This window comes from Microtus pennsylvanicus, chromosome 7, assembly GCF_037038515.1.
Source record: "Microtus pennsylvanicus isolate mMicPen1 chromosome 7, mMicPen1.hap1, whole genome shotgun sequence".
Taxonomy (NCBI): domain Eukaryota; kingdom Metazoa; phylum Chordata; class Mammalia; order Rodentia; family Cricetidae; genus Microtus; species Microtus pennsylvanicus.
The window spans coordinates 52,927,360-52,953,392 of NC_134585.1; the positions used below are offsets into that span (position 1 = coordinate 52,927,360).

Sequence of the window (26,033 nt, forward strand, 5' to 3'; positions counted from 1 at the left end):
ACATGATAGACTGTATCACTTCAAACTGTAAATCAAAATAAACCTTAAGTTGCTTCTCATCTGATACGACAATGAGAAATGAAACTAATATAGTCCCCAACACAAAGACGTGGAAAATTGATTAGAGGTTTGCATCACTATCACCCAGAGGCAGGCAAATATCTGAATTCCAGGACAGCCAGGGCTACACAGAGAAACCCTGTCAATGGAAGAAAGCAAGCAAGCAAACTTGATAGGATTTTGACAGTGCCTGGCATAACAAAAGGTGAGAGGTGATCAAGTGTCCGTGTAAAAAGTAATGCTGTTCTGGTCTCAAGGGGTCTTTCAGGAGGGGATTAATCCTTTAGGAGGGGGGCGTCAGGGAAGGAAGTGGGTCCCTGGGAGCAGGCCTCCTAGCTTTATACCCTGTTCACATTTGTACTGTGGATACAGTGTGATCAGCCATCCTCCTGCTTTTACCTCAGTGCCTTCCCTGCCTGCTGCTGTGTCTTCTCCACTATGGCTGACTGTAGCCCTCTGGCTCTGTGAGTCAAAATAAACCTTTTCCCTTAAGTTGCAAGAAGGCAGTGCCTTACCAGATACCAAATCCGCCAGCATCTTAGACTTGGACTTCTGGGCCTCCAGAACTATAATTAAGAATTCCTTTTGTTTATAAGCTACCCAGTCTCTAGCATTTTGTCATAGCGGTCTGAGGAGTCTGCCTGTTAGCAATGACCTTCAGGCATTCTTCGGAATAAATGTGAACTGTAATTGCTGTCAGTGCTAAATAAAACTTGCATATACTGGGTACAGAGTACCCACCACTTAAGAGACACATGCTTGAGGTATGCGGTCTGAGGTGGAAAGGATTATGATGTGTTTCACTAGCTCTCAAGTGGGCCAAAAACATGAGAGAGAGAGCGAGATCTGGGATAAACGCTGTCAATGGTAGAATCTAGATGAAAGATATGATGATGTCTACTTTATGATTTGTGCAACTTCTCTGTACATTTTCCAAGTTTTCACAGTTGAGAGTTAAACAAAGCAAATCATAATGACTCCTCATTAGAGTCAAATTAATGGTTTAGGACAGAGACAATGTCAAAAACAAAGAGTAGGAAAAACCCAGCAATGGCAGAGGCTGGCTGGAGGTCAGTCAGTGCATGCTTGGGGGTTCGTTTCTGCTCAGGGATGTCTTGGAAGGATGAAAGCACCTGTGGATAGAGGTACAGCATTAAAGAGTGTGTTCCCTTACAAATCGACAGCTCTCAACCAACACATGCTCCATGAATGCATGTGAGGACCTCTGCCAGAGTACCCTTGGAGCAGAAGACACACCCACTCCAGGAGAGGCTCTGCCATCTCTGAGCTCCATATGAAGCCCCCCAAAAGACTGCTCCTCTGAACTCCAGAATTTATATTTTTTTTGAGATTTCTTGAACCTACCAGAGAAGAAAACACTGTGTATGAAGGGTGGCGGTGCCTGCCAGTTATCCAACTCCTGGACTTCTTTTATCTCATTCCTCAAGTTGTTGGCCTTCTCCTTCTCCCAGAAAGGCAAGCTGGAGGAAGAACACAATCCTGCTGAGTTTGAATGGATGCCGTGTTAACTTTACAAACACCACCAATGGGTAAGACACTGCACATCACAAAATGAAAGAGGCCTCCACCTCGGGGCTGTGGAGATAGCTCAGTGAGTAAAGTGTAGTAGGACTTTCCTTTGGACCGTCAACCCACAAATAATGACATGGAAACTTGCTGTTAATTATGAAAACTCAGCCTTAGCTTGGCCTTGTCCCATTTAGCTCTTATAACCTAAAACTAACCTGCTTTTATTAGCCTATGTTTTACCATGTGGCTTTCTACCTTCTTTTCATTCTGTATGTCTGACTCCCTCCATGTCTCATTGGCATTTCCTCATGCCTTGATTATCTCCTCCTACTTTCTCTCTCTGCCCAGAAGTCCCACCTATACCTCCTCCCTAGCTACTGGCCATTCAGCTCTTTATTAAACCAGTCAACAGCAATATATCTTCACACAGTGCATAAATATCCCACAATATTTCCCCCTTTTGTCTAAATAAAAAGGAAAGGTTTTAACTCTAACCCAGTAAAACTGTATACAATAAGAACAATTATCAAGTAAGAATTATATTCACAATGTCTAGCTCATATATATTTGGCAAATTCAGAGAAAATACTCTATTATCTATCCTATCTTAGTGAGTCCAAAGTTTTATACCTAAACCATTTTCTATCATAACTCGTATTGCCATCCTAAAAATATCTTTTTAGACTTAAAAACATCTTCTTAGATAAATAGCTTAAGCTTCTATGTTGCTCAACCTTATAAACTATATCTCTTATGTAAGTTTTTTCTGAATTTGTCAACAAAGAAAACTGTATACCATCTAGTCTTCAATCCCCATCAGAGACCCAAGAAGAATATATTACCTGAGTAAATAGGAAGTGCAAAGTAAGCAATTTCTAAATGACAGACATCTGGCTGCCTAGACTGTCACCCAAGGTTCCTCTGTAATATTGGGGTATCCATATTGAGCCTACAGGCCTAAAATATCTGACAGACTTTCTTATGAGGCAGGAATTTTGAAGGACTGTCCTACTCTGTCTTGGAAAAGTTTGGCAGTTACCTTCTTTTGTGTCCTGCTCGTCCAATTTGGACATCATATTGTCAGTAGTCAAGGAAAGGACAGTTTTTCACCCAAATGACTGGTTTTGCTACATTGAAGGCAAACTCCATATGGAGGTTCTTTGATGCCTGTCATCCTTTTTTGAAGTAAATTGGTGCTGCCGAGAGTATATGTGTCTTCACTGTCATGAAAAACCTTATGCTATTAAAACATCTTTAATGTCATATTCTATAGGCCTCTTAAGTGTTTGAAACCCATCTTCATATCTAAAGTATATCTCTGTTTGACTCTGAAAACATACCTAACATGGCCACAGATTTGATTGTTAGATGACTAGCTACTAACCTGTATTTCTCTAACTATCCTAAATAGTTTGTAATAATAACTTTCAAGGACTAGAAATTTACTTTATATTTTTAAATGAGCTGCATAGGCACAATGCCTTAAACAAGAGTAGAAACATATATACAGCATAACAAAAAGCCTTAAATTTGTATTAATATACAAAAATCCATAATGCCGAGCAGTGGTGGCACATGCCTTTAATCCCAGCACTTGGGAGGCAGAGGCAGATGTATCTCTGTGAGTTTGAGGCTAGCCTGGTCTATAGAGCAAGTTCCAGGACAGGCTCCAAAGCTACAGGGAAACCTGTCTTGAAAAACAAAAAAAAAAATATCCACACCAATGTAATATATTTGAGATTAGTGGTTATTCAAAAGCAGACTCAACAATCCACCCTTTTATCCCATCATTTCTGTACTGTATCCCCCTTTTTCCTTTCAGAAAGAGATCCTTAATCTAATCTCCTTTATTCAGCTTTTCATCTGACTATGACCAACAGCAATTTGTAATTAATCCCCCTAAACAATAAACATCCATAATCCATTGAACGACTAAAACTATCCACCCGACTTCTTGGGAATGTGGGTATTGTATCCTCTGTTCTGCTTCCTGTTATCTGGGGGCAACAGCATCTTTAGGGAACCCTAAAAAATGGGATAATGGTCAAGTCCTTGGAGAGCTAGCTTGTCTAGTCTTGCTGTAATGGAAAAGTGCAAGGTTTATCTGAAGTTCTGGCTAGATAGTCTGTGAGGCTGAACCATCTCAGCTAGCAGCTTTGAAGTTGTTCTGATGCAGAATTTTAAGGAAACTGCAACAGAGAAGGCATTCTGAGAAGCTGGATCACCTGGGATACTTGTCTTTATTGGTGTCTAGTTCTTTTTTTTCTGAAAACCCATAAACTTTTAAAGGTGACATACGTGTGTGTGTGTGTGTGTGTGTGTGTTAACAAACATATGGAATGTGCAGTGTATACAAGTCAGCTACAGATGATTTTTTTGTTTCATGTTTTAGCTGTCAACTTTATAGGTTTGTTTGGACTGTATAACCAAACCTCTATCCATGCCATATGAAAGAATGTCATGTAATAATAAGTCATGAGGACTCTGTAGCCAGCAGGATGTATCATGTCTCATCCAGTCTCACAGCTGTTCCCATGTAGAGGGATCAGCATATGCATTACCTGTCCTATAGTCTTTATTGCTTTCCTTTGTTATGTCTGTAGCCAAGATTTTCAGGAGGTCTCTCCCAATCAAACTGGATCTTAATTGATTTTGAAGAGGACCATAGCTTTTTGTTTCCTATGGAAACAAAAGCATAACCTGTCCCCCAATGCAACATATTTTCTGACTTCCATTGTGAAGTTAAGATATTCTTAAAATATATAGGTTATTATCAATTTCTATAATCCAGTGTCTCTCAGCAGCTATTGTTTTTTTGTACATTAGCATTTAAAAATTCAAAGTCAACAAAGCACCATACAGGATCCAGACACCCTGTGTATTTCCCAACTTTATGTGGCTTATTTTTTTTATTGCTTTACTCTCTAACGACTTTGTTATTTTTAACGACTTTGTGTATTTTTTCTATGACTGTCTGTACCCATTTTTCACGGTATCTGTTTAAAGGTTTTCTCATTCTGGGTTGCTTTAGTGCACACCTACAGTGTTCTCTGACCACAAGATGAATGTGACTCTGACAGCTGTCTCTGCCTGTCTCAGTTCCCTGAGAGCCCACCTCATGCTGGCATGTTTACCACCCCAGCTTTGGGAAGCTGATGTGTCTAAACCCTGTCTTAGAAAACCAAAAAGAAAAAAAAGTACTAGTGCCAGCTGGAGGTGTAGCTCAGTTGGAAGGTTGCTTTTGAAGCAAGCAGGAAGCTGTGGCTTAATTCCCAGCACCACATAAACCAGGCATGATGATGCCTAGGTCTTCTTTGACTGTGTCGTGAGTTTGAGGTCAACCTGATCTACATGAGACCCTGTCAAAGAAGTAAAAAGTCAAAGAAGTAAAAAAAAAATAGTCTCTAGATAAGATTTTTCAACTACTGTGCTCTGAGGGAGTGGGAGCTGAATCTAAGAAACACTGAGTAGATCCAGCTCCTGAAACTGGAGCCCTTTAGCCTCCTGACACGATCAGTTGGGCAGATGCCATGGTCAGATTGCCATGAAGAAAGCCCAAGTCTCTTGATTCATAGATTGGCCCCAGTACAAAAGAGCACCCTAGTCTGTAGTGCTTTTTCTTTGAAAAATACAATCCTAGCACTCAGGAAGCAGAGGCAAGCAGATCTCTGTGAGTTCGAGGCCACCTTGGTCTACAGGGCAAATTCTGGGACAGTCAGAGCTACGTAGGGAAACCTTGTCTTGAAAAACCAAAAAATTAATATAATATAATATAATATAATATAATATAATATAATATAATATAATATAATATGTTAGAAAAACCATCCTGCTTGGTATTTTATGATTTAGACATACAAATATATTTACAAAAACTCAAACAGTTGGGTGGAATGCAAAGATTAGATGGTTGGTGGTATTTTAAGTATTCTAGAATAGTGTTTATAAAAAATAAAGTACAGACATGAGAAGCCTAATTATATGTTACAGGGAATAATGAAGCATAATGAAGGCATGAGAGGTGCCAAGTAAAATAAAAGGCTTTTATTCCCTGAGCTCTGAGGTTTGGTACTCCCACTGCATCCCGGTGTGTGAGACTCGGGAACACGCACCCACCTCACCGTACTTACAGGAGTACAAAATAGAGAGGAGAGGTAAATAAATGCATGAGCTTCAGACGGCCAGAGCAAAAGTGTGAAATCAGGGGGCTGGAGAGATGGCTCCGTAGCAGTTAAAAGCACTGGCTGCTCTTGCAGAAGACCCTGGTTTGACTCCCAGCATCCACATGGTGGCTTGAAACCATTTGTAAATTCAGTTCCAGGGAATCCAAAACCCTCTTCTGGTGTCTCTGGGTATTGGTCATACACATGGTATACAGATATACATGCAGGCAAAGTACCCACACGCGTGGTTTTTTTATTTAAAACTATTTAATTCTATAAACATGGAATTAGGAGCACTGAGATGGCTCAGTTAGTAACGACTCCTGCTGCCAAGTATGCAAACCTGAGCTTAGTCCTCAAGACGCCCAGAGTAGGGGAGAACCAACTCCTAACACAGCATGTGCGCCTCCATGCACACATCTTCTTTTTATTTTAGTATAAAAACAGGAATAGTCCTGTTCCAATACATGGTGTTCTGTTGGCCTTCCCTTTGGTTTTGAAGCTCCAACCAGTTCCCCAGCAGCAGGCATCAAACATGCGCTTGTTTTTCCCAGAACACTCTAATGTGATCCGGCTCTTGAGAACACGGTGTTATTAGTCTTTTTGCTCCGTGTAAATGCCCCTCCTGTGCATACCCAAGCACACCTTGGCGCCTGTCAGTTAGCTGGTGTCATATGTAGAATTTGTCCCCCTTCATTGCCAGAGGCCACAGACCCTTGACCGCTGTGTGTCTCTCCAACTACACTGACCCTGCTGCTGGGACACTTAAACGGTCCCCATGGTTTGACAGCCTGCAGGCTCCTCCGTGGGAGAAAAGGGTGTCATTTTCTCAGAGATCGGACCATAGAAAACTTGGTGAGAAAACTCACTTGGGGATTTGAGGAAGAGGCTCCAGTGGAATAAATGTATCAAATTTTTTCTCATAAGGAACCCTGGGGGGAAAAAAACAGTAAAAAAAAACCATGAGATTGCAATGACCTCTTAAAGCATGGAGAGCAACACATCATCCTTTCCAAACCACCCCCACCTTCTGGTGGCAGCCCTCAAATGTGGGCTTCAGAACTGCACAGGGAATCACGTTTCCAAAACCACCCCCACCTTCTGGTGGCAGCCTTCAAATGTGGGCTTCAGAACTGCACAGGGAATCACGTTTCCAAAACCACCCCCGCCTTCTGGTGTCAGCCCTCAAATGTGGGCTTCAGAACTGCACAGGGAATCACGTTTAATTTTTTGTTGTGTTTCATCAAGACCACTGACTCTCACGTGACTGGTTTTCTTTTTTTTTTTGTACGTGACTGGTTTTCTAACCATTTTCAATATAACACGACAGCTGTTTTCCTCCTTGTTGAATGACTCTCCTCTTTGATCGTATTTTCCTAAATTCGCCTCCACATTTAATACCAACCCATACACTCATCACTAGCAATCAGACTGGGTATGGAAGCGCCGAAGCCTTCAAGTATGTGGTAATAGAAATCAGACCAACAAACAACCCCTTCTTTGTCTATCAGCTTTTAAAAGTACAACATAATGGGATCCCTGACTTCTCTACATGTGTATCATTGGAGCTGGTTCATAGTCAACCCTCCATCGCCCTCTCATACTCCCTCTCCACTGTTCCACTTCCTTCCCCCAAATTGTCTCCTCCCAGTGATGCATTATATATAACATATATGTATATATACATATGTGTATATATGCGTGTGTGCATGCGCTTCTTGAAAGGATAGTGGGGGGGGAGTTTGTTGTTGTATTGAGGTTGAAATTAAGGCCTTGCCTATGTCTGTACCATAGAGGGGCTCTATCCCCAGCCCCTCTCATGTCTTTTATTATTTCAATTCCACGGTGTGTATAGGCACAAATTAACTAAATATGAACTTTCAAAGGAATTTGTCACTCCATCATATCTTATTGCTGTCCACCCCTTTAAAAAATAATTTCTATACAAGGACTAGGGAAATGGGTCAGTAGGTATGAAACTTGCTATGACAGCAATAGGACCTGAGTTTCAAGTCCCCAGAACCCACATAAAAGCCAGGCACAACTGTGTGTACCTGTAACCCCAGCACTAGGGGACAGAGACAGGCAAATCCCAGGAGCTCAGTGGCCAAAATGTCGAGCTTTGGGTTCAGCCAGAGAGATCCAGTAAAGGCATAAGGTGGAGAACAACAGAAGAAAATCCTCAGAGTCCTCCTCTGGCCTCCACATGCACACGCATGAGCGTGCACACTTGCACATACAGTGCTTATAACACACACACACAAGATACATAGCTAAAATAAATGATACATTAAGTATTTACATACAGCAGAAGAGACCCGATTCCTTTACAGCTAATAAAATTCCCCTGGAACGAGCACGCACTCACAGTGAAAAGTTGACTGGTGGCAGAGTTGCTCCTGCTTTGAAGAATTCCGTACTCTGCTCTGGGAACATGTATGGGTTATCCCCTGGTGTTAACTTTGGGATTCCATTTCTGGGATCAATATCTGTGGGAGGCGTTTAGAAACATGACACATAAGGCTGAAACCAATGCCCCGCTCACTGTGAGCAGCAATGCAGTCATGTGACAATGAAGATCAAGCCTCTTCGTGCTTAGTGTGGGATGAAGTTCTGCTGCCCTGCCTCAAGTCCACAGTGACATTTTCCCTACACTATGCTGTCAGACATGATTATTTTAAAACCTGGAGGGTTGAAGAAGAGAGTAGAGAGAAGGTAAGAGCCAGAGGGAAGGGGAGTGTTGTGAAATACCCTCCCCTGTGTGTGGCAGGGCTGTTGCACACATACATACACAGCATCTGTGCAAGATTTGCACAAGATCAAGCCAATTAAATTTCACATAGATTGGGGGCAGCTTCTGAGGCCATAGAGCTGAGAATCTATTAGCAGTTGATAGCTGCACGGGGAGGGAGAGTCATCTTTATTGAAGAGTATGGGCCCAGAAGATTCTCCCCATTCATGGATGACCTCACATAACCTTCAACTTCAGCCCCAACTGAAGGTTAAAAAGAAATAACTAGAATTTTTTTTTTTTTTTTGGTTTTCAAGACAGAGTTTCTCTGTGTAGTCCTGGCTGTCTTGAACTCACTCATAGATCAGGCTGGCCTCGAACTCACAGAGATCCACCTGCTTCTGCCTCCCAAGTACTGGGATTAAGGGCATGTGCCACCACCATCCAACCTAAATTTTTAAAAAATAAATAAAAAATAAGGTTAGGAAGAAGATGTGATGGGGGGGTGGTCCAAGAGGATGGGAGGTGGGGAGTGAGGTGGGGATATGATCAAGATAAACTTTGTGCATGTGTGAAATTTTTATAATAAATAAAACTTTATAAACACAAACATGGAGGACTGGGAATATAGTTCACTTGGCTAGCATATATAAGGCCCTAGGTTCAATTCCCAGCACACAAAAAAAAATGAAAAGAAATCTGGCACATGCCTTTAAGCCCAGCTCAGAGGCAGAGGCAGGCAAATCTCTGTGAGTTCAAGGCCAGCCTGGTTGGTCTACAGAGTGAGTTCTAGAACAGCCGGGGCCACACAGAGAAATCCTATCAAAAAAAAAAAACCTATACATATTTCCTTGGTAGGTTTTTGTTTGTTTGTTTGTTTGACTGGTCCATTGGTTGGACATGCAAGGTGTGTAACTTTTAATTTTTTATTATTTTATTCTTTTGTGTATATGAATGTTTTGTCTACATGTCTGTCTGTGTACCATGTGTGTGCAATGCTTTCAGAGGCCATAAGAGAGTGTCAGATGCTCTGGGACTATGGTTACAGATGACTGTGATCCCAACTTCATGTACTAACTTTCTCTTTAAACACATACACATAATGGGATCTAATTTATGCTTCTAACTCCTAAGCCTGGGGCTGGCCCTGGAGTGTGGTTGGCATACCCACTGTCACTCCATTGAAGAAAACTGATTTCCCCTCTCCCGGCAACTTCTTGGCTAAGGGTAGGGCTTGTGCCCACTCGCCTATTTCTGTATTGTCTGGCCTGAGTCTGTGTAGGCCGTGTGTGTGCTGTCTAGTCTGTAAGTTAATATTCCCTTCTGCCCTGTTATGTCAAGAAAATGCTGCCTTTCTGGAGCCATCCACCACCTCTGGCTCTTCATCTTCCTGCCCCTTTCCCCTAAGCCTCAAGAGGAGGCCTGAGCACTGCACAGTCTCTTGCTCTGCGCTGTCCAGCTGTGGTCTGTGTGCTAATTCCTGTGTACTTCACGAATGTCTCTGATGAGGACTGAGCTACGGTGTGAGCTTAAGTTCTGGGCGGAACTCTGATCTCATTGGGACAGAGTTTCATGTAGTCCAGGCTGCCCTTGAGATCACTATGTAGCTAAGGATAGCCTCTAACGCCTGATCCCCCTGAGGCCATCTCCCACCTGCTGAGATTACAGATGTGTGCTGTCACATCTCACGTGTGCAGGGGATGGAGCCAGGCTGTGCCATGCTAGGCAAGTACGCTACCAACTGAGCACCATTTTATTCTATGATTTATATTTTTAAAACTAAAAACAGAAAAGTGGTTATCAGTAGGTATTGAACTTGCTAAGCTTGTTAACTTTGTTACGTTCTGTTCATTTATTATGGTGGTCCTTGTGTGTAACACTCTCACTTCCACTCTAGATAACAAAGAGAGTGAAATATTTGAGCGAGGAGAAGGAAATTGTATACATTCTGTATCTCGATTAAATGTCATGCACTTCCCTTTCTACATGTATTGGGGTATGTAGTATATGTACATACATGTTTGTGTGTGTGCACACGTGCACATGGATGTGCAATGTGAATGTGTGATCTTACACGCCAAAGGTCAATGCTAGATGTTTTCCTCGATTACTCTCTACCTTATTTTTTGACTCAGTCTCTCATTGAACTCATGTGGCTAGAGGCTGGCCAGTGAGCTCCAAGTATCGGCCTGTTTCAGCTTCCTCAGTTCCAGGGTTACAGGGACGACCACTGCTCCTGGCTCTTGTGTAGGTGCTGGGGATCTGAACTCCGGTCCTTATGCTTGGGCAATAGCCCATCTCCCTAGCCTGCAGTTCCTCTGATTGTTTTTTAATTTTCATCTGTGTGAATGTTTTGCCAGCAGGTATGTCTGTGTACTACATGTGTGTCTGGTGGCCACAGAGACCAGAGAGGGCATCGAATCCCCCTAGAACTGGAATTACAGGCAGCTGTGAGCCACCTTATGGTGCTGGAAATAGAACCAGGTCCTCTGCGAGAGCAGCCAGGGCTCTTAACTACTGAGCTGTCTCTGCAGCCCTTCATCTCCTCTTGATGAATAGGGAGTTTAGGATCTGGGCAAGGCATGGGACTCTATAAGGATCCCACATCGGAGGCCATGCTTGCGGCTTCTCTGGGATGGCTCTTTATCCAGATAAATCCAAGCCTCAATTTGAAAGTCCATTTGTCCTTTATATGAGTTTTACAAGAGAAGTTGCTAGTTATTTCTCTTTGCACATCTTCTACAAAAATCTTATTCATCACTGAGGCGTTGGCTGCCTCCTCCTACATGGGTTTTTCTATAAGAAAGTGCCATAAATGGCCCTCTGGTGCTCAGCAACCTCTTGGGATCTCTCGAGAAGTCTATTCTGAGTGAGTTGGGGCAGAGAACTCGCCAGGTTACAAACCAAGGTGACACATGGATTTAGATATGGTATGTGTGCACCATTTCACCTTAGTTGCCTTTAATTAAATCAAAAATAACGCTGTATACTTCATGCCAAGGCTTACTTTAAATGTACATGACAGGTGGCATCTAACTGAAACGTCCCTGATTTTCTTCGGACTTCAATGAGGCTTCTACTCTAATGATGTGAAATGACTCACTTGGTGACTTAAATGTCACATTAGCATTTTCTGAGAGCTGGAGAAAGACATAAGTGTGGATCGGCGTGCATTCCAAGCCCTTCATCAAAAGTTGTCGCCTGTGCACTGGACTCCCTGCCTTCCTGTCTTCCTGACTACTCTGTGGGCAGCAGGGTGACCCTGCAGAGCTGTCCCCAGGCAGAGAAAGCAGAGCCCATGGAGCCACAACCAAGGGCTTCAGTTTGTGTGTTTCATCTTTGATGGAACGAGACACATTACCATACTTCTTCTTCCCGAGGCTCTTGTCCAGGGTCCTCTCGGCCTCAGACCTCCTGTTGCCCCGGAAGACCCCACTGAAGAAGCACTGCTTTCCAACATGGTAGGTGTGGAGATTGCTGCTAAACCTCGGATAAAATGTCCACTCAGGACGCTGCCCATCTTCTGCAAGACATCAGAAACATTCCCGTTAGCCCTGCTCCCTGCCCACAAGACAATGAGATGACAAGATGTAAAAACTCCTGGGTTCTGTTTGTCCTCCAGCCTTCTCACACATGCACTGGCAAAAACATGTGTAAGCGTGTTCGTATGCAAACATGTATGTTCGCCACAGGCATGCAGTGGGCACAGAGGCCAGAAGGCCTGGGATCTTCCTGGAACTGGAGTTACAGGCAGTTGTTGGCCACCATGTGAGTGTCAGGAACCAAATCCAGGTCCTCTGAAGAGCAGCCAGTGCTGTTAACCACTGAGCCATCTCTCTGGTCCTCATACTCTTTTGGCTGTTAGAGACAATGTCACTATGTAGTCCAGGCTGACTTGAACTCTTTTGTGGGTGTAGTGATAAGAGCGGTGGGGCTGCATCCCCATCACCCCGGCTGCCTGGCTAGCTTATGCCCGAAATAACAACACACAAACTGTATTCATTTAATCACTGCTTGGCCCATTTCTATCTAGCCTCTTCTAGGCTAATTCTCACATATTAGTTTAGCCCATTTCTAATCATCTGTGTAGCGCCCCTAGGTGCGCTTACCGGGAAGATTCCAGCCTATGTCCATCCTGGGTCGGAGCTTCATCGCATGCCTCTGCCTGGGAGCTGGGAGCATGGCGTCTCTCTGAGGCGTCTGCTCCCGAGAGGAGAGCTGTGAAGTCTGAGCTCACTTCCTCTTCCTCCCAGCGTTCTGTTTTGTTTACTCCTCCCACCTATCTTCTAACCAATGAGGGCCAAGCAGTTTCTTTTTATTTAACCAATGACCTTCCTCCATCATGTGGGATCTGTGTGTGTCTGTGTATGCACATGTATGTTCATGCAGGTAGACGTGTGTGGGTGTAGGTGGATGTTTATGTGCAAGAGGTCAACACCAATGTCTTCCTCAGTTGCTTTTTGTATCTTTTTTATATTTATTTTTGCTTTTATTTGTATGGGTGTTTTGCCTGTTTGTATGTCTGTGTACCACGTGCATGCCTGGTGCCCATGGAAGTCAGAGAAGGGCAATGATTCTCCTGGAACTGGAGTTAGAGATGTTGGCCACCATGTGGGTCCTGGGGATTGAACCTAGGTCCTCTGGAAGAGCAAGCCATGAACATTTTTAACAGCCAAGCCATCTCTGTAGCCTTTTCCATCTTACTTTTTGAAACAGGTCTCTCTCTGGATAGAACTTACTACCCATTTGACTAACTGGAACCTTCTTACCCTGGCCTTCCTGCTGGGATTACAGGCACAGGCTCTCATGCTCAGCTTTTTTACATGGGTGCTGCGATCTAAACTCACCTTGCCACCTTCTCAGCACCCTCAGCCCTCCAGCCCACCCCACCCCAATGAAGGAAGTGCATTACTGGGGGTTATGACTTTGTCCTGCTTCCTGTCTCCACCCCACTGCTTCCTATGTCTGGGTGAAATGTGACCTCCCTGCCTCCAGCTCCTTGCCTCTCCCATCATGCTCTTTCCCCACCATTCTGGAGTCTGTCCCCCTGGAACTGTAAGCTAGGATAAATCTTTCTCCCTTAGTTTTTTTTGGTTATGGTGTTTTATTGTAGCAACGAAACATAACTAATCCTGGGGCTGGAGAGATGGCTCAGTGGTTAATAGCACTAACTGCTCTTCCAGAGGACCCAGGTTCAGTTCTTGGCACCCACATGATGGCCTACAACCATCTGTAACCCCAGTTCCAGGGAATCTGATGCCCACTTCTGGCTTCCATGGGTACCAGACAGAGACCAGGTGCTCACACATCCATGCAAACAAACACTCACATACATAAAATAATAACTCTTTTAGGAAAAGAACTAAAACAGTCACATGGCCTAAAGCATTGCTGCAGGAAGAGGTCTATGATCTATGCAGCCATTGAGGGAAAATACATTGTGTACTACAACTCAGTTAGTCTATGTCTGTCACTTGATGACTTTGTTCTTCTTTGAACACCACAGTGTGCTTGCACAGACCTACACAAAGAGGTCGGTGTCAGCTTGATGGAGTCCGGAGTCACCTAGGAGACACATCTCTGAGCACGTCTGTGGGAGTTTCGGGATTGAGTTAGCTGAGGTAGGAAGGCTGGGGTGTGGACTGAATCCTGGGTTGAGTGAAAAGAGAAACAAGCTGAGCGCCAGCCGTTGCCACCACCACCCTCTCCTTCCTGACTGGACACGGTGTGAGCAGCCGCCTCCCACTCCTGCCGCCGCCACGTAGGTTGCTGAGTCAAAATGAACCCTTCTTTGTGAAGTTGCTTCTTCACAGGTGTGAAAAGTAATTGGTGCAGTTGTTCACTCCATGTGGTTTCTTGACGCTATCAAGAGATGTCCTAAACACAGTGTGTGAGGCCGCAGTATAGCCAAGCATACTGTTGGGTGGTTAACTGTGTATTTCGTGCGCACGTGCACCATACACGTGGGTTGCATCACCATGGTGCGGGCCCAGAGGACAAGCGACTTCCAGGAGTCAGTTCTTTCCTTCCACTATGTGCATTCTGGGGGTCAAAACTCAGACTTAGGCACAAGGGCCTTTGCCTGCTAAACTGCCTTGTCCAGCCCCCTTCACTTCTTGTAATAAGTAGAGAGAGTACGCTTTGTAGTGATGGTATAGTGTAGGACACTAATATCTAGAGCAGTGGGATAGTGACTTATCATTATCAGATATGATGCGCGTGCTATGCTTTTCTATAACTGGCCACCAGCGTCGCCACAGCCACAGCGACATGTGTGTTACGACATTAGCAAAGTTATGACATCACAGTCAGTGGGAGGCTTTCCCCATGTCATGTTTCGGTTGAACCACTGTCATATATGCAGGCCACTGTTGGTCAAAGCTGCATTATATAACATATGACTGCTTTTCTATGTGCATGTACATACATACACAGGCGTACATATTTCAAAATTCAGCTTTTCACAGCTGTGGGGAAGAATATTGTTGGAGAATAGTGAGTAAGAGGGTTTATGTCTATACACTTCTATGCTGTTTGATATCTTTTATGGCACTTATACTGGGCCTTTCATTTATGAAAACCATATGTCCATACATATCTCCCACAAAGCCATCATGAGGACCCAAGAGGAAGCGTACCAAATGTCTGACACTGGGCAGGGGAGGTCTTCCGGGACTTGGCCCATAATAGGACAGATTTCTGAAAAGGCCCCAGGAGCAGAGGCCTTTGGAGGAAAACCCAGGGTCTACTCACTTGTCTGTGACTTAAGCAGGCTGAGTTCCTCCGGGTATTTTTCCTTCTGGAACCCAGGCAGTGAAACTTGAGAGGAGCGACTAGGCCATGCGGAGGAAGAGGAGGAGGAGGAAGAGGAAGACTTCTGACCCATCTCCACCGCTGTGCTGGAAGGCAAGTGGCAGGCTTAGATTCACCTCAGTGCTCAAACTGGCAATCACACTGATCGTGAACTATCAGTACATGCATTCTCAGCAACAGGACTAGCCTCGCTTTCTATAAAGTCCCTATAAAGTTTCTATAAAGGGTGTATTTTACTGACTCACAACTTGAAGGTACTAAAACGTACTCAAAAGATTCATGCTTTAAAACAATCAAGTTAGCTGGGCAGTAGTGGTGCATGCCTTCAATCTCAGAGGCAGGCGAATCTCTGTGAGTTCAAAGCCAGCCTGGTCTACAGAGTGAGTTCCAGAACAGTCAAAGCTACACAAAGAGAAACCATGTCTTGAGAAAAAAAAAAAAGGTTAGCCAGGCAGTGGTGGTGCACGTCTTTAGTCCCTGCACTGGCAGAAGCAGGTGCATCTCTGAGTTAAAGAGAGTGAGCTCCAGAACAGCTAGGGATAAACAGAGAAACCCTGTCTTGAAAAAATAGATAGATAGATAGATAGATAGATAGATAGATAGATAGATAGATAGATAGATAGATAGATAGATAATAGATAGATAGATAATAGATAGATAGATAATAGATAGATAGATAATAGATGGATAGATGATAGGTAGGTAGATAGGTAGGTAGGTAGGTAGGTAGGTAGGTAGATAGATAGATAATAGATGGATAGATGATAGGTAGGTAGATAGGTAGGTAGGTAGATAGATAGATGATAGGTAGATAGATAGATAGGTAGATAGGTATATAGATAGATAGATGATAGGTAGGCAGGTAGGTAGATAATAGGTAGATAGATGATAGATAGATAGATAGATGATAGATAGATATATAGATGATTGATAGATAGATAATAGATAGATAGATAGATAGATAGATAGATAGATAGATAATAGGTAGGTAGATAGATAGATGAGAGATAGATAGATAATAGGTAGGTAGGTAGATAGATGATAGATAGATAGATAGATGATAGATAGATAGATAATAGGTAGGTTGAGAGATAGATAGATAGATAGATAGATAGATAGATAGATAGATAGATAGATAGATAGATAGATGCTGAGCCTGAGGACCTAAGCTTGACCCCTGGCAACCCATGAGGCAAAAGGAGAGAGCCAACTCTTGTTGGTTGTCCTCTAGCCTCCAGCCACACACTAAACTAATTAATTGTAGTTTTTATAAAACAGGCTGAAGAGATCACTATTTCGTTAGGAGCACTTGTTGTTTTTATAGAGAACCTGGATTTAATTCCCAGCACCCACATGGTAGCTCACAACCGCCTGTAACTCCAGTTCTAAGGAATGTGATGCCCTCTTCTGGCCTCCACAGGCACCAGGCATGCATATGGTGCATATACATACATAGATATTTAAACCAGTTTTAAGAAAAAACAGTCAAGGTACTAACTCCTCATACAGTACAACATGGAATTGCTCCACGATGCAGCAGTTATACTCCTATGCGTATTCCCACAAGAACAGAAAACAGAAACTCAGGCAGACACTTGTCTACGGGTGTGCACTGCAGAATATGAGTAGCTCTAAGCATCCGTCAATAGTCGGTGAACAAATGAAGTTTGGCTTCAGCCTGCAAAAGAGTGGAGTTCTGCAACATGCTATCACATGGGTGAGCCTTAAAATAATTATTTGATGTAAAAACTAGCCAGACAAAGAAGGACAAATCAATATGAGTCCACTAATACAAGGGCAGAGAGTGGTGAAAAGTTTCTAGGAGCTAAGCCGGGCGGTGGTGGTGCACGCCTTTAATCCCAGCACTCGGGAGACAGAGGCAGGTGGATCTCTATGAGTTCGAGGCCAGCCTGGTCTACAAAGTGAGTTCCAGGACAGGTTCCAAAGCAACATAGAGAAACACTGTCTCAAAAAAGAAAAACAAAAACAAAAAAAAACAAAGTTCCTAGGAGCTGAAGTGGATACACAGTTTGTGTTTGATTGAAAACAGGCAGGGCTGGAGAGATGACTCAGCAGTTGAGAGCACTGGCAACTCTTCCAGAGGATCTGGGTTCAATTCCCAGCAACCAACAGGCAGCTCACAAGTGTTTGTACCCCCTGTTCCAGGAGATCTGACACCCTGACACAGACATGCAAACAGGCAAAAACACCAATGTATATAAAATAAAAATAAATTATTAAAAAAACAGATAGTAGCAGTGGTTTTACGACTGTGAATGTAATTAGTCCCACTTCATGGTGCACTTAAAAAGGGACAGAATGCCTTTGCGTTAGATGTATTTTCAAAATTTATTTTTTTGTGTATGAGTGTTTTATTTGCAATGTAAAGGTACCATGTATCCACAGTGCCCATGGTGGCCAGAAAAACGTGTCAGATTCCTTGGGACTAGAGTTCCTGGTGATAGTGAGTCACCTTATGGGTTCTGGGAACCAAAGCCAGGTGAGCCATCTCTCCAGCCCTCTGTGCTGGAACTCTTGGGTCTTAGCCAGTGAGAGACTTCTGGCTCCATTCTCTTCATGTCCACTTACGTCCTCTTACTTTTACCTGTCTTCCCGTGTTACCTGAAGGAGGCACGGGAGGTGGACCCCTGGAGGTCTCTGGTCTCTATAAGAGGCACGCATGCTTCTTTGGCACTCTGATTTTTTTCTTTTATCATTTTTAAAATGAAGGACCCCGGTCGGACCCAGGGCCTTGGCAGTCTGGCAAGTAAGTGTTCTATGCTGAGCTACATTCTCAGCCTTAAGAAGTTTGTTGTCTTGTTTAAGATTTATTTATTTATTTTCTGTATATGAGTGCTCCATGTGCCTTTATGTCAGAAGAAACCATCAGATCCCAATACGGATGGTTGTGAGCCACCATGTGGGTGCTGGGAATTGAACCCAGGTCCTCTGGAAGGGTAGTCAGTGCTTTTAACCACTGAACCCTCTCTCCAACCACATCATCGTCATCATCACCATCATCATTATTAGTGTGAGTAGGTGTGTTTGTGTGTGTGTGTGTGTGTGTGTGTAGTGTGTGAATAAGGGGGTGTGTGCCAAAGCACATGTATGGACATCAGAGGACAATTTTGGAAGAGCAGCCGGTGTTCTTAACCACTGAGCCATCTCTCCAGCCCGGGTAATCATACTCTTGACAGTATCTCTTAGGATGTTCTTTCTTTATTTTCTTTCATTCTTTTGATAGTGTATGTGTGTGTGCGCGTGTGTATAACTCTCTCAAGTTATCTTTTGATCTCCACCTGTTCATAATGGCATGCATGCACACACATGGGGGTAAATAAATAATAAATAAATGTTAAAAACAAAAAAATACAATTTGGTCGAACTCACACAGATCATCATTGGAAGAGTTGGAATTTGAACCTAGGTAGCCTAGTTCTAAAGTTGTTGTCTAGCAGGACACACACACACTTACTCAGAGTGAATCAACCCTGCAGGGGGTCCTGGAGGCTCAGTGACTCTCCAACCTACTTCATCAGAAGATGAAAGACTGGTCCTTCCATCAGAGGCTGTCCTGCTGGCCAAGGAACCCCTGGACTCTAGAACATCACTGTGCTTGGCACCTGCAACACAGATGTCATCATTTAAGTATATTGCTGAAATATCTGACAGCCTATTTTATTTCCTACATTATATTTTTAAAATGGGGGAAGGGGTCTGGTGAGATGGCTTGGTGGGGAAAGGGGCTTGCTGCCAAGCCTGCCAACCTAAGTTCAATCCCCAGATCTCACAGGTGGCAAGAAAGCCACCTCTCCAGCCCAGGTAATCATACTCTTGACAGTATCTCTTAGCATGCTCATTCTTTATTTTCTTTCATTCTGAGGGTTTTCCTCTACCCTCCACATGGGCACCATGGCAAAGCACACCTATACTCACACCCAATAAGTCAAATTTGAAAGCAGCTAGGATTTAGTATTTACTGTGTCCTGAGAGTCATGTTAACCCCCGCCACACACATTATCCCATCTAGCTCTTGTAAGTGATCTTAAGTGCATGCATGCATGCATGTGCACACACACACACTCACACACATACATACACATACACATGCATGCACACATGCACGCATGGTGAGGAAGTAGGTTCAGAAGGCTATGCCCTCACCTACATTCAGGGAAAAACTAAACATCCAGGCCCAAGTTTGTTGACAATATTGTGGTGCCAGAGTCTGAATAGCAACCACTAATCTGGACTGCTTATGCCTCCCCAGGGCTCACCTGGTCCAAACTGCGCACAGAGAGATCTGAAGCAGCTAGGTGCCGCTATTCACTGTACAGACACCATACAGCATGGCACAATTCTCCAGAGAATTCTCCATCCCATGACAGGATGAATGAGCGCAGCTGGCGACCATGGCCTCAAGAAGCGCCTTCAGAAACTTCCATACCTCCCATTATTGAGCCACTCATTCACAAACATAACTTTGCCACCAATGGTATCTAAAATAGCATCTGGCATGACTCAGATCCCAAGCATCGCTTGAATAAATGAATGCAAAGAATTATATGTAGCTCTTTTGGTAGCATGCTTGCGTGGTGTACAGGAAGCCCTGGGTTCCATTTCTAGCACTGGAGAAAGCAGGCATGGTGGCCCATGCCTGTGATACCAGCACTTGGGAGGTAGGGGCAGGAAAATCAGAAGTTCAAGGTTACCCTCGGCTACATAAAGAGTTCAAGGAGGAGAAAAGGGGAAAAGAAGAAAATAATTCTAACCCTCCCAGCTACTGGTAATGATAAAAGAGTCCTTTAAGTCTGTGGCTATCATATGGAGAGATGAATCATTCTTTTTAGTTTGCTGTTTGATTTATATCTTACGAAAGTCAGTCTGTTCTTTATCATCTTACATTATCATGTGTCCTGTTAAATTATTTTCTTAAGATTTATTATTGTTGTTGTTAATTATGTGTAAGTGTGTATGGCTGCATGGCTACATGTCTGTGTGTGTACCATATGTGTGCATGTGTTCCTGGAGGCCAAAAGAGGGCATCAGATCCCATGGAACTGGAGTTACAGATTGCTGTGAGCCATCTGATGTGGATGCTGGGAACTGAATTCTTCTGCAAGAGCAGCAAGTTCTCTTACTGGCTGAGCCTCCTCTCCTCTCCACTCCTCCAGTTACTTATTTTAAAGGCCAGATGAATAGACACTGTATTTCTTTGTGCATAACTTCACAGAGCACAGAAGCTCAATAAACACAATGAAATCATTTGTGATAAGAAATTTATACAGGCGTGGTGGTGCACGCCTTTAATCCCAGCACTCAGGATTCAGAGGCGGGGTGATTTTGACACCAGTCTGGTCTACAGAGTGAGTTCTGGGACAGCCAAGGCTACACAGAGAAATCCTGTCTTGAAAAATCAAGAAAAAAGAAAAGGAAGGAAGAAAGGAAGGAAGGAGAGAAGGAAAGAGGGAAGGAAGGAAGGAAGGAAGGAAGGAAGGAAGGAAGGAAGGAAGGAAGGAAGAAGGAAGGAGGAGAGAGAATTGAAGAGGAAGAGGAGGAGATGGTGAGGGAGGGAAAGGGAAGGAGGAAGGTGAAAGGAGTGGACACACAGCACAACCTTCTCGGGATTATGGTTTTGATTCCAAATTTCGAAGGTTAGCCAAACTACTTCCTCTCTTCAAAATTCTCCATCCCATTTCCATGTTTTCTGGACTGAGGCCTGTGACAGTTATAGACTTCCAGAACTCTGGGAGCCAGAGCCCAGGGTGACCTTAGGTACAGTGAGGCCAGTGGTTGCCAGAGATAGGAGCAGCTGTGATAAAGCCAAGGCCAGGGAAATGGACAGAAAAGGGACAGAGCTGTGAGGAGGGCAGGGCAGTCCCCAGCAACCAGAAAAGGAACCATCTTTATACCAGGCCACAAAAGAGCCAAAAAATGGCATATAGACTCCACTTCCAATGCAACGTAATTAGAAATCAATAATAAAGACAGCCCCAAGCGAAAACCCCGCCGTAAGCTAGGGAGCTCAAACCACATTGCTGAATAATTCATCAAAAAAACATCATAATGGAAATCACATTGACGTTCAGCGAACTTAGGTGCTACAACATTAAAGCCTGTGGGATCCAACTAAAACAGTAATTAGAAACTTGGGTTCTTAAATGCAAATACTGCATTTCCCCGAATATAGGGCCTCAAATGCCTCTCCTGGATGGATATTTCATGTGTATTTTAATAACTAAAGCTTGCCTGAAGGTCAGTGCAAAGCAGCCACACTAGTCAGGCACAGAGGCCGGGCGGTGGGGTGCATGCCTTAAATCCCATCAGCCACACTAGTTAGCCACAGAGCCTGGGCAGTGGTGGTGCACGCCTTTAATCCCAACAGCCACACTAGTTAGCCACAGAGCCTGGGCAGTGGTGGTGCACGCCTTTAATCCCAGCAGCCACACTAGTTAGCCACAGAGGCCGGGCGGTGGGGGTGCATGCCTTTAATCCCAGCAATAGAGAGGATATAAGGAAGAGATGAGACAGGACTTGCTTCAATTCAGTCTGAAGATGTCAAAGAGGTAAGAGCGCTCTAGTGGCTAGGCTGCTTTTGCTTTTCTGATCTTCAGGTTGAACCCCAATATTTGTCTCTGAGTTTTTACTAATCACGTTATACTGCCCTGCCCAGGCACGGGAAGAGTGCCTTCTGGACTAATGGCAGTAGTGCTCTGGGGAAGTCAATTACCCCACTCCCAGCTCCCGCCATGGGTTGCTGCCTAGCTCAAAGGCTGTGGTGAGGAGTGACAAGCTCAGGATACTTTCTCTGCTCTAGATGTTCACCGTTCATCAGGAAACCTGCTCTAATGAATGCCAGGTAAGCTATGCCTCTCTAAATCACTGTAGGATGAGAAAGAATGACATCTTCTAAAAAAAAACCCAAAGTGGGGATTGGAGAAATAGCCAGGGGTTAAAAGCCCTTGCTGCTCTTGCAGAGGACCTGAGTTCATTTTCCAGCACCCTCTGTAGGAGCCTCACAACCACCTGTAACTTCAGCTCCCTCTTCTGGCCCCCATGGGTAGCTACATTCATGTGTACATATCCACATACGTAGACTTTTTTGTTTGGTTTGGTTTGGATTTTAAGACAGGCTTTTCTTTGTGTAGCCCTGGCTGTCCTGGAACTTGCTCTGTAGACCAGGCTGGCCTCGAATCAGAGATCTCCCTGCCTGTGCCTTCCAACTGCTGGGATTAAAGGTGTGAGCCACCACTGTCCAGCCAAGCCATATTAATTTTTAATGGACATTTTTTTTCTTTTCTTTTCTTTTTTTTTTTTTTTTTTTTTGGTTTTTCGAGACAGGGTTTCTCTGTGGCTTTGGAGCCTGTCCTGGAACTAGCTCTGTAGACCAGGCTGGTCTCGAACTCACAGAGATCCGCCTACCTCTGCCTCCCGAGTGCTGGGATTAAAGGCGTGCGCCACCATTGCCCGGCTTTTAATGGACATTTTTTTTAAGACCAAAGGAAGGTTCTGGAAACAAGAAAGGAATTCATGGAGAAAGAGAGACTGGAAGAAAGTCTGTCTTTGGTGCAATCTGTAAAACTCAAGATTTTCACATCTTTGGGCAGGAACAACATCTTCCATCAACGAAGTGTGTTCTCTCATACCTGTCATCTGGGCTAATGCAAACCCCCTCTGTCTAGCAAGGGGAAGGATAATTCAGCAAAATATGTTGGCTTAATATGGAGTGTTTTCGATGAGAAAAAAACTCAGTTCCCTACTTCCTGCTTTTTCTGCTCAACAAGAAAGCTAAGGATCTAGGGTGGGTACCTACAGCAGTAAGGAGAGTAATGGGCCCTCCCTGCTGAAAAAAAGCACGTACCCACACATTGTACAAGGGGCTAGCTTGACCCTGTCATCCACAAGACCTGGACTCCCTGTTAAGATAAACCTTAGATGTGTGTCTCCTGAGAGGATGTGTTGAGAATAGACCATCCAGTTAAACAGTATGGGTCCTCCATGGCTCACCCCTGAAGTGGCTTCCTCCTTATTCCAAATCAAACTGGAAAAAAAAAAACAGAAAGTTCTGGAAGCTTAAAGCTATATTCCCAGGGATTGGAAATGTAGCTCAGTAAAGTTCTGGGTTCAACACCAGCGCTGCGTAGGACCAGATATGGTGATGCTAGCTTGTAATCCCAGACTCAGGAGGTGAGAGGGACAGAAGTTCAAGGTCACCCTCTGCCACGTAGTGAGTTTAGGTTAATATGAACTACGTGGGACTGGGAAGGAAGGAGGAAACAGGGTTGGGGGAGTAAAGGTGGGATCCCAGCACCCTTTCCTCCTTGCTATCCTAGCCATGTTGGGCAGTTGATGGTTCAAAGCCCTCCAGCTACTTCAGAACCAGTTTACAGCTGAGGCCTCGGACCCCTCCCACCTCTCTCTAAGTTATGAAGGAGAATCAGATATGAAGATACAGGACCTAAGAGACTGGGGACCAGGTTCAGCTGGGAAAAGATGAGACCTCTCCAGTTCCTTGTGCAGCACACTGGCTACTACTGAGCTACAATCATGACACTTGAAGCTGGATTCACCCTGAACAGGTTTTTGGGAAACTGTGGCTGTCCTCTGGACTCTGTGCCCTCAAGAGAACTGTGCTTCCGTCCTTCTTCCTCTACCTTAAGAGCCAGCTATGGAGTAAGAGCACTGGCTGTTATTTCATTTAAACCCACCTTAGAGTGCTCACAATTTCCACCTGAAGTGCCCCAGCCAAAAAGCGGTACCGTATATCACCTAATATCTGAGCAGGAAAAAATGGATGCAGACAGGCAAGCAGAATCAGACCAAAGACCAGCCTCAGTATTTATTAACCAAAGCTCAAACCTCCGGCCCCTTTACTCATTTGGAATATACTTCCCAGCTGTCTGGAGTTCCCGTCAATAACATATTTTAATCTCTGCTTTGTCTTTGTTGTTGAGACAGGGTCTCCTACAGTGGAGACCGACCTCAAAGTTGCTGTACAACTGAGGATGACCTTGAATTGATCCTCCTGCCTCTGCCTCCTGAGTGTGGGCACTACAGGTGTGTGCATGCCAGCTTTAACTCCTCCTTCTGATGGTATTCTCTGCCAATCAGATCTTGAATATAGACGTGACTTCCTTGTGTATGTCCCCAACCAGCTCCTGTATAGCTCGGATCTGGAATGTTCTCCAAAAACCCATGTTTTGGAGACTTAGTTCCCAGTCGGTCACATTGTTGGGAGATGGTGGGAGAGGAGAGATGGCTCAGTAGTTAAACACTGGCTGCTCTTGCAGAGGACCGGACGTCTATTCCCAGTACCCACATTCTATTCTCAGTTCAACTTCAGTTCCAGGGGACTCTCTTCTGCTGGCACCAGGCATATAAACAGTACAAATGCATGCAAACATGCAGGCAAAACATACACATAAAATAAAGACAATCTTTAGACGGGAGGTGGTGGCACATGCCTTTAATCCCAGTACTCGAGAGGCAGAGACAGGTAAATTTGAGGCTAGCCTGGTCTACAGAGTGAGTTCCAGGATAGGCTCCAGATACAAAGAAACTCTGTCTCAAAAAAAAAACCCCACAAAATATAACCTTTAAAAAACAATCGTTGTTTCTTGACCAAAGTGGAGATACTTTGATATGACACATGACGTCACTATGATATGTCACCAGAGGTCCAAAGCAACAGGACCATGGACAGAAACTAAAACCGTGAGACAAACCTGGAACTACAGAGGCTTGTAATCCCAGCACTTGGGGGTTTGAGGCAGGAGGATGGAGAATTTCAGGCTAGCTTGGGCTACATAAGGAAGTAGCAGTGGTGTTCAATCTTCATATATATATATAAAGATTTATTTATTAATTATGTATACAGCATTCTCAGTATTCTGTCTACATGTATGTCTGCAAGCCAGAAGAGGGCACCAGATCTTATTAAAGATGGTTGTGAGCCACCATGTAGTTGCTGGTAATTGAACTCAGAACCTTTGGAAGAGCAAGCAGTGCTCTTAACCACTGAGCCATCTCTCCAGCCCCAGTGGTGTTCAATCTTAAAAAAAAAAATACTATAAAGCCACGAGCTAAGAGGTTATAAGCCCACCCAGAACTCAACTGAATCTCCTGTCCGCCTTGGTCATGCCCAAGTCACTGTTCTCTGGAACCTTCTCCAGCTCTCTAGTAGAGGCTGCTCTTGGAATGGGAGGAAGTTGGCAGCCGGGTTTGCCGTTTCCAGTACTCATGGGCTCACCTGTGCACGCGGTGATTTTAAATGAAAGAAACCAGAGACAAACAAAGGATCTTGTTAGAAAGGCTGTCTTTCAAAACCCAACATACCCCATAAGCCTTTGAAAGGTAGAGGCAGAGCTGGGGTCTCTGTGGTGTTCCTGGGTTTGAATGGCAACTCCCCTCGCCCCACCCAACCCCCAGCCGCCACTGCCTGCCCTCCCTCCCGACTCAGGGCTCCAGATACTCTCGTCCTACCCCATCCCAGAGTCTACTGAAACCACTGAGTACTACACCCACTTCCCTAGGTTGCGGGGGCGGGGGGGAGAGCCCTTGATCTACCCTTGGACGACTCCATGGAGTTTATGGCCCAGATGAAAGCACCAACTGGCAACGGAACTGCCGAATGCCAAGGATGCAAAGCGAAAGCAAGGGCGCCTACCACCGCCTGCAAGGCTCGGTCCAGGGTTGCCAGGACAACCTGCCACTTCCTGCCGGCTGGCGCGCTAGTC

General features: G+C 44.4%; 1 protein-coding gene across 1 annotated transcript; it reads right to left on the minus strand.

Annotated features, from left to right (window-relative positions):
* Window positions 1–957: 957 nt before the first annotated feature.
* On the minus strand, window positions 958–25,879 carry Spats1 (spermatogenesis associated serine rich 1). The gene is made up of 8 exons (XM_075980702.1): window positions 25,864–25,879; window positions 18,773–18,920; window positions 15,238–15,383; window positions 11,846–12,007; window positions 8,122–8,242; window positions 6,623–6,685; window positions 1,426–1,541; window positions 958–1,193 (listed from the first exon to the last, which is right to left on the minus strand). Exons 1-8 carry the CDS (start codon window positions 25,877–25,879, stop codon window positions 1,165–1,167), a joined length of 801 nt encoding a protein of 266 aa, XP_075836817.1. The 3' UTR covers window positions 958–1,164.
* Between the last annotated feature and the right edge of the window lie 154 nt (window positions 25,880–26,033).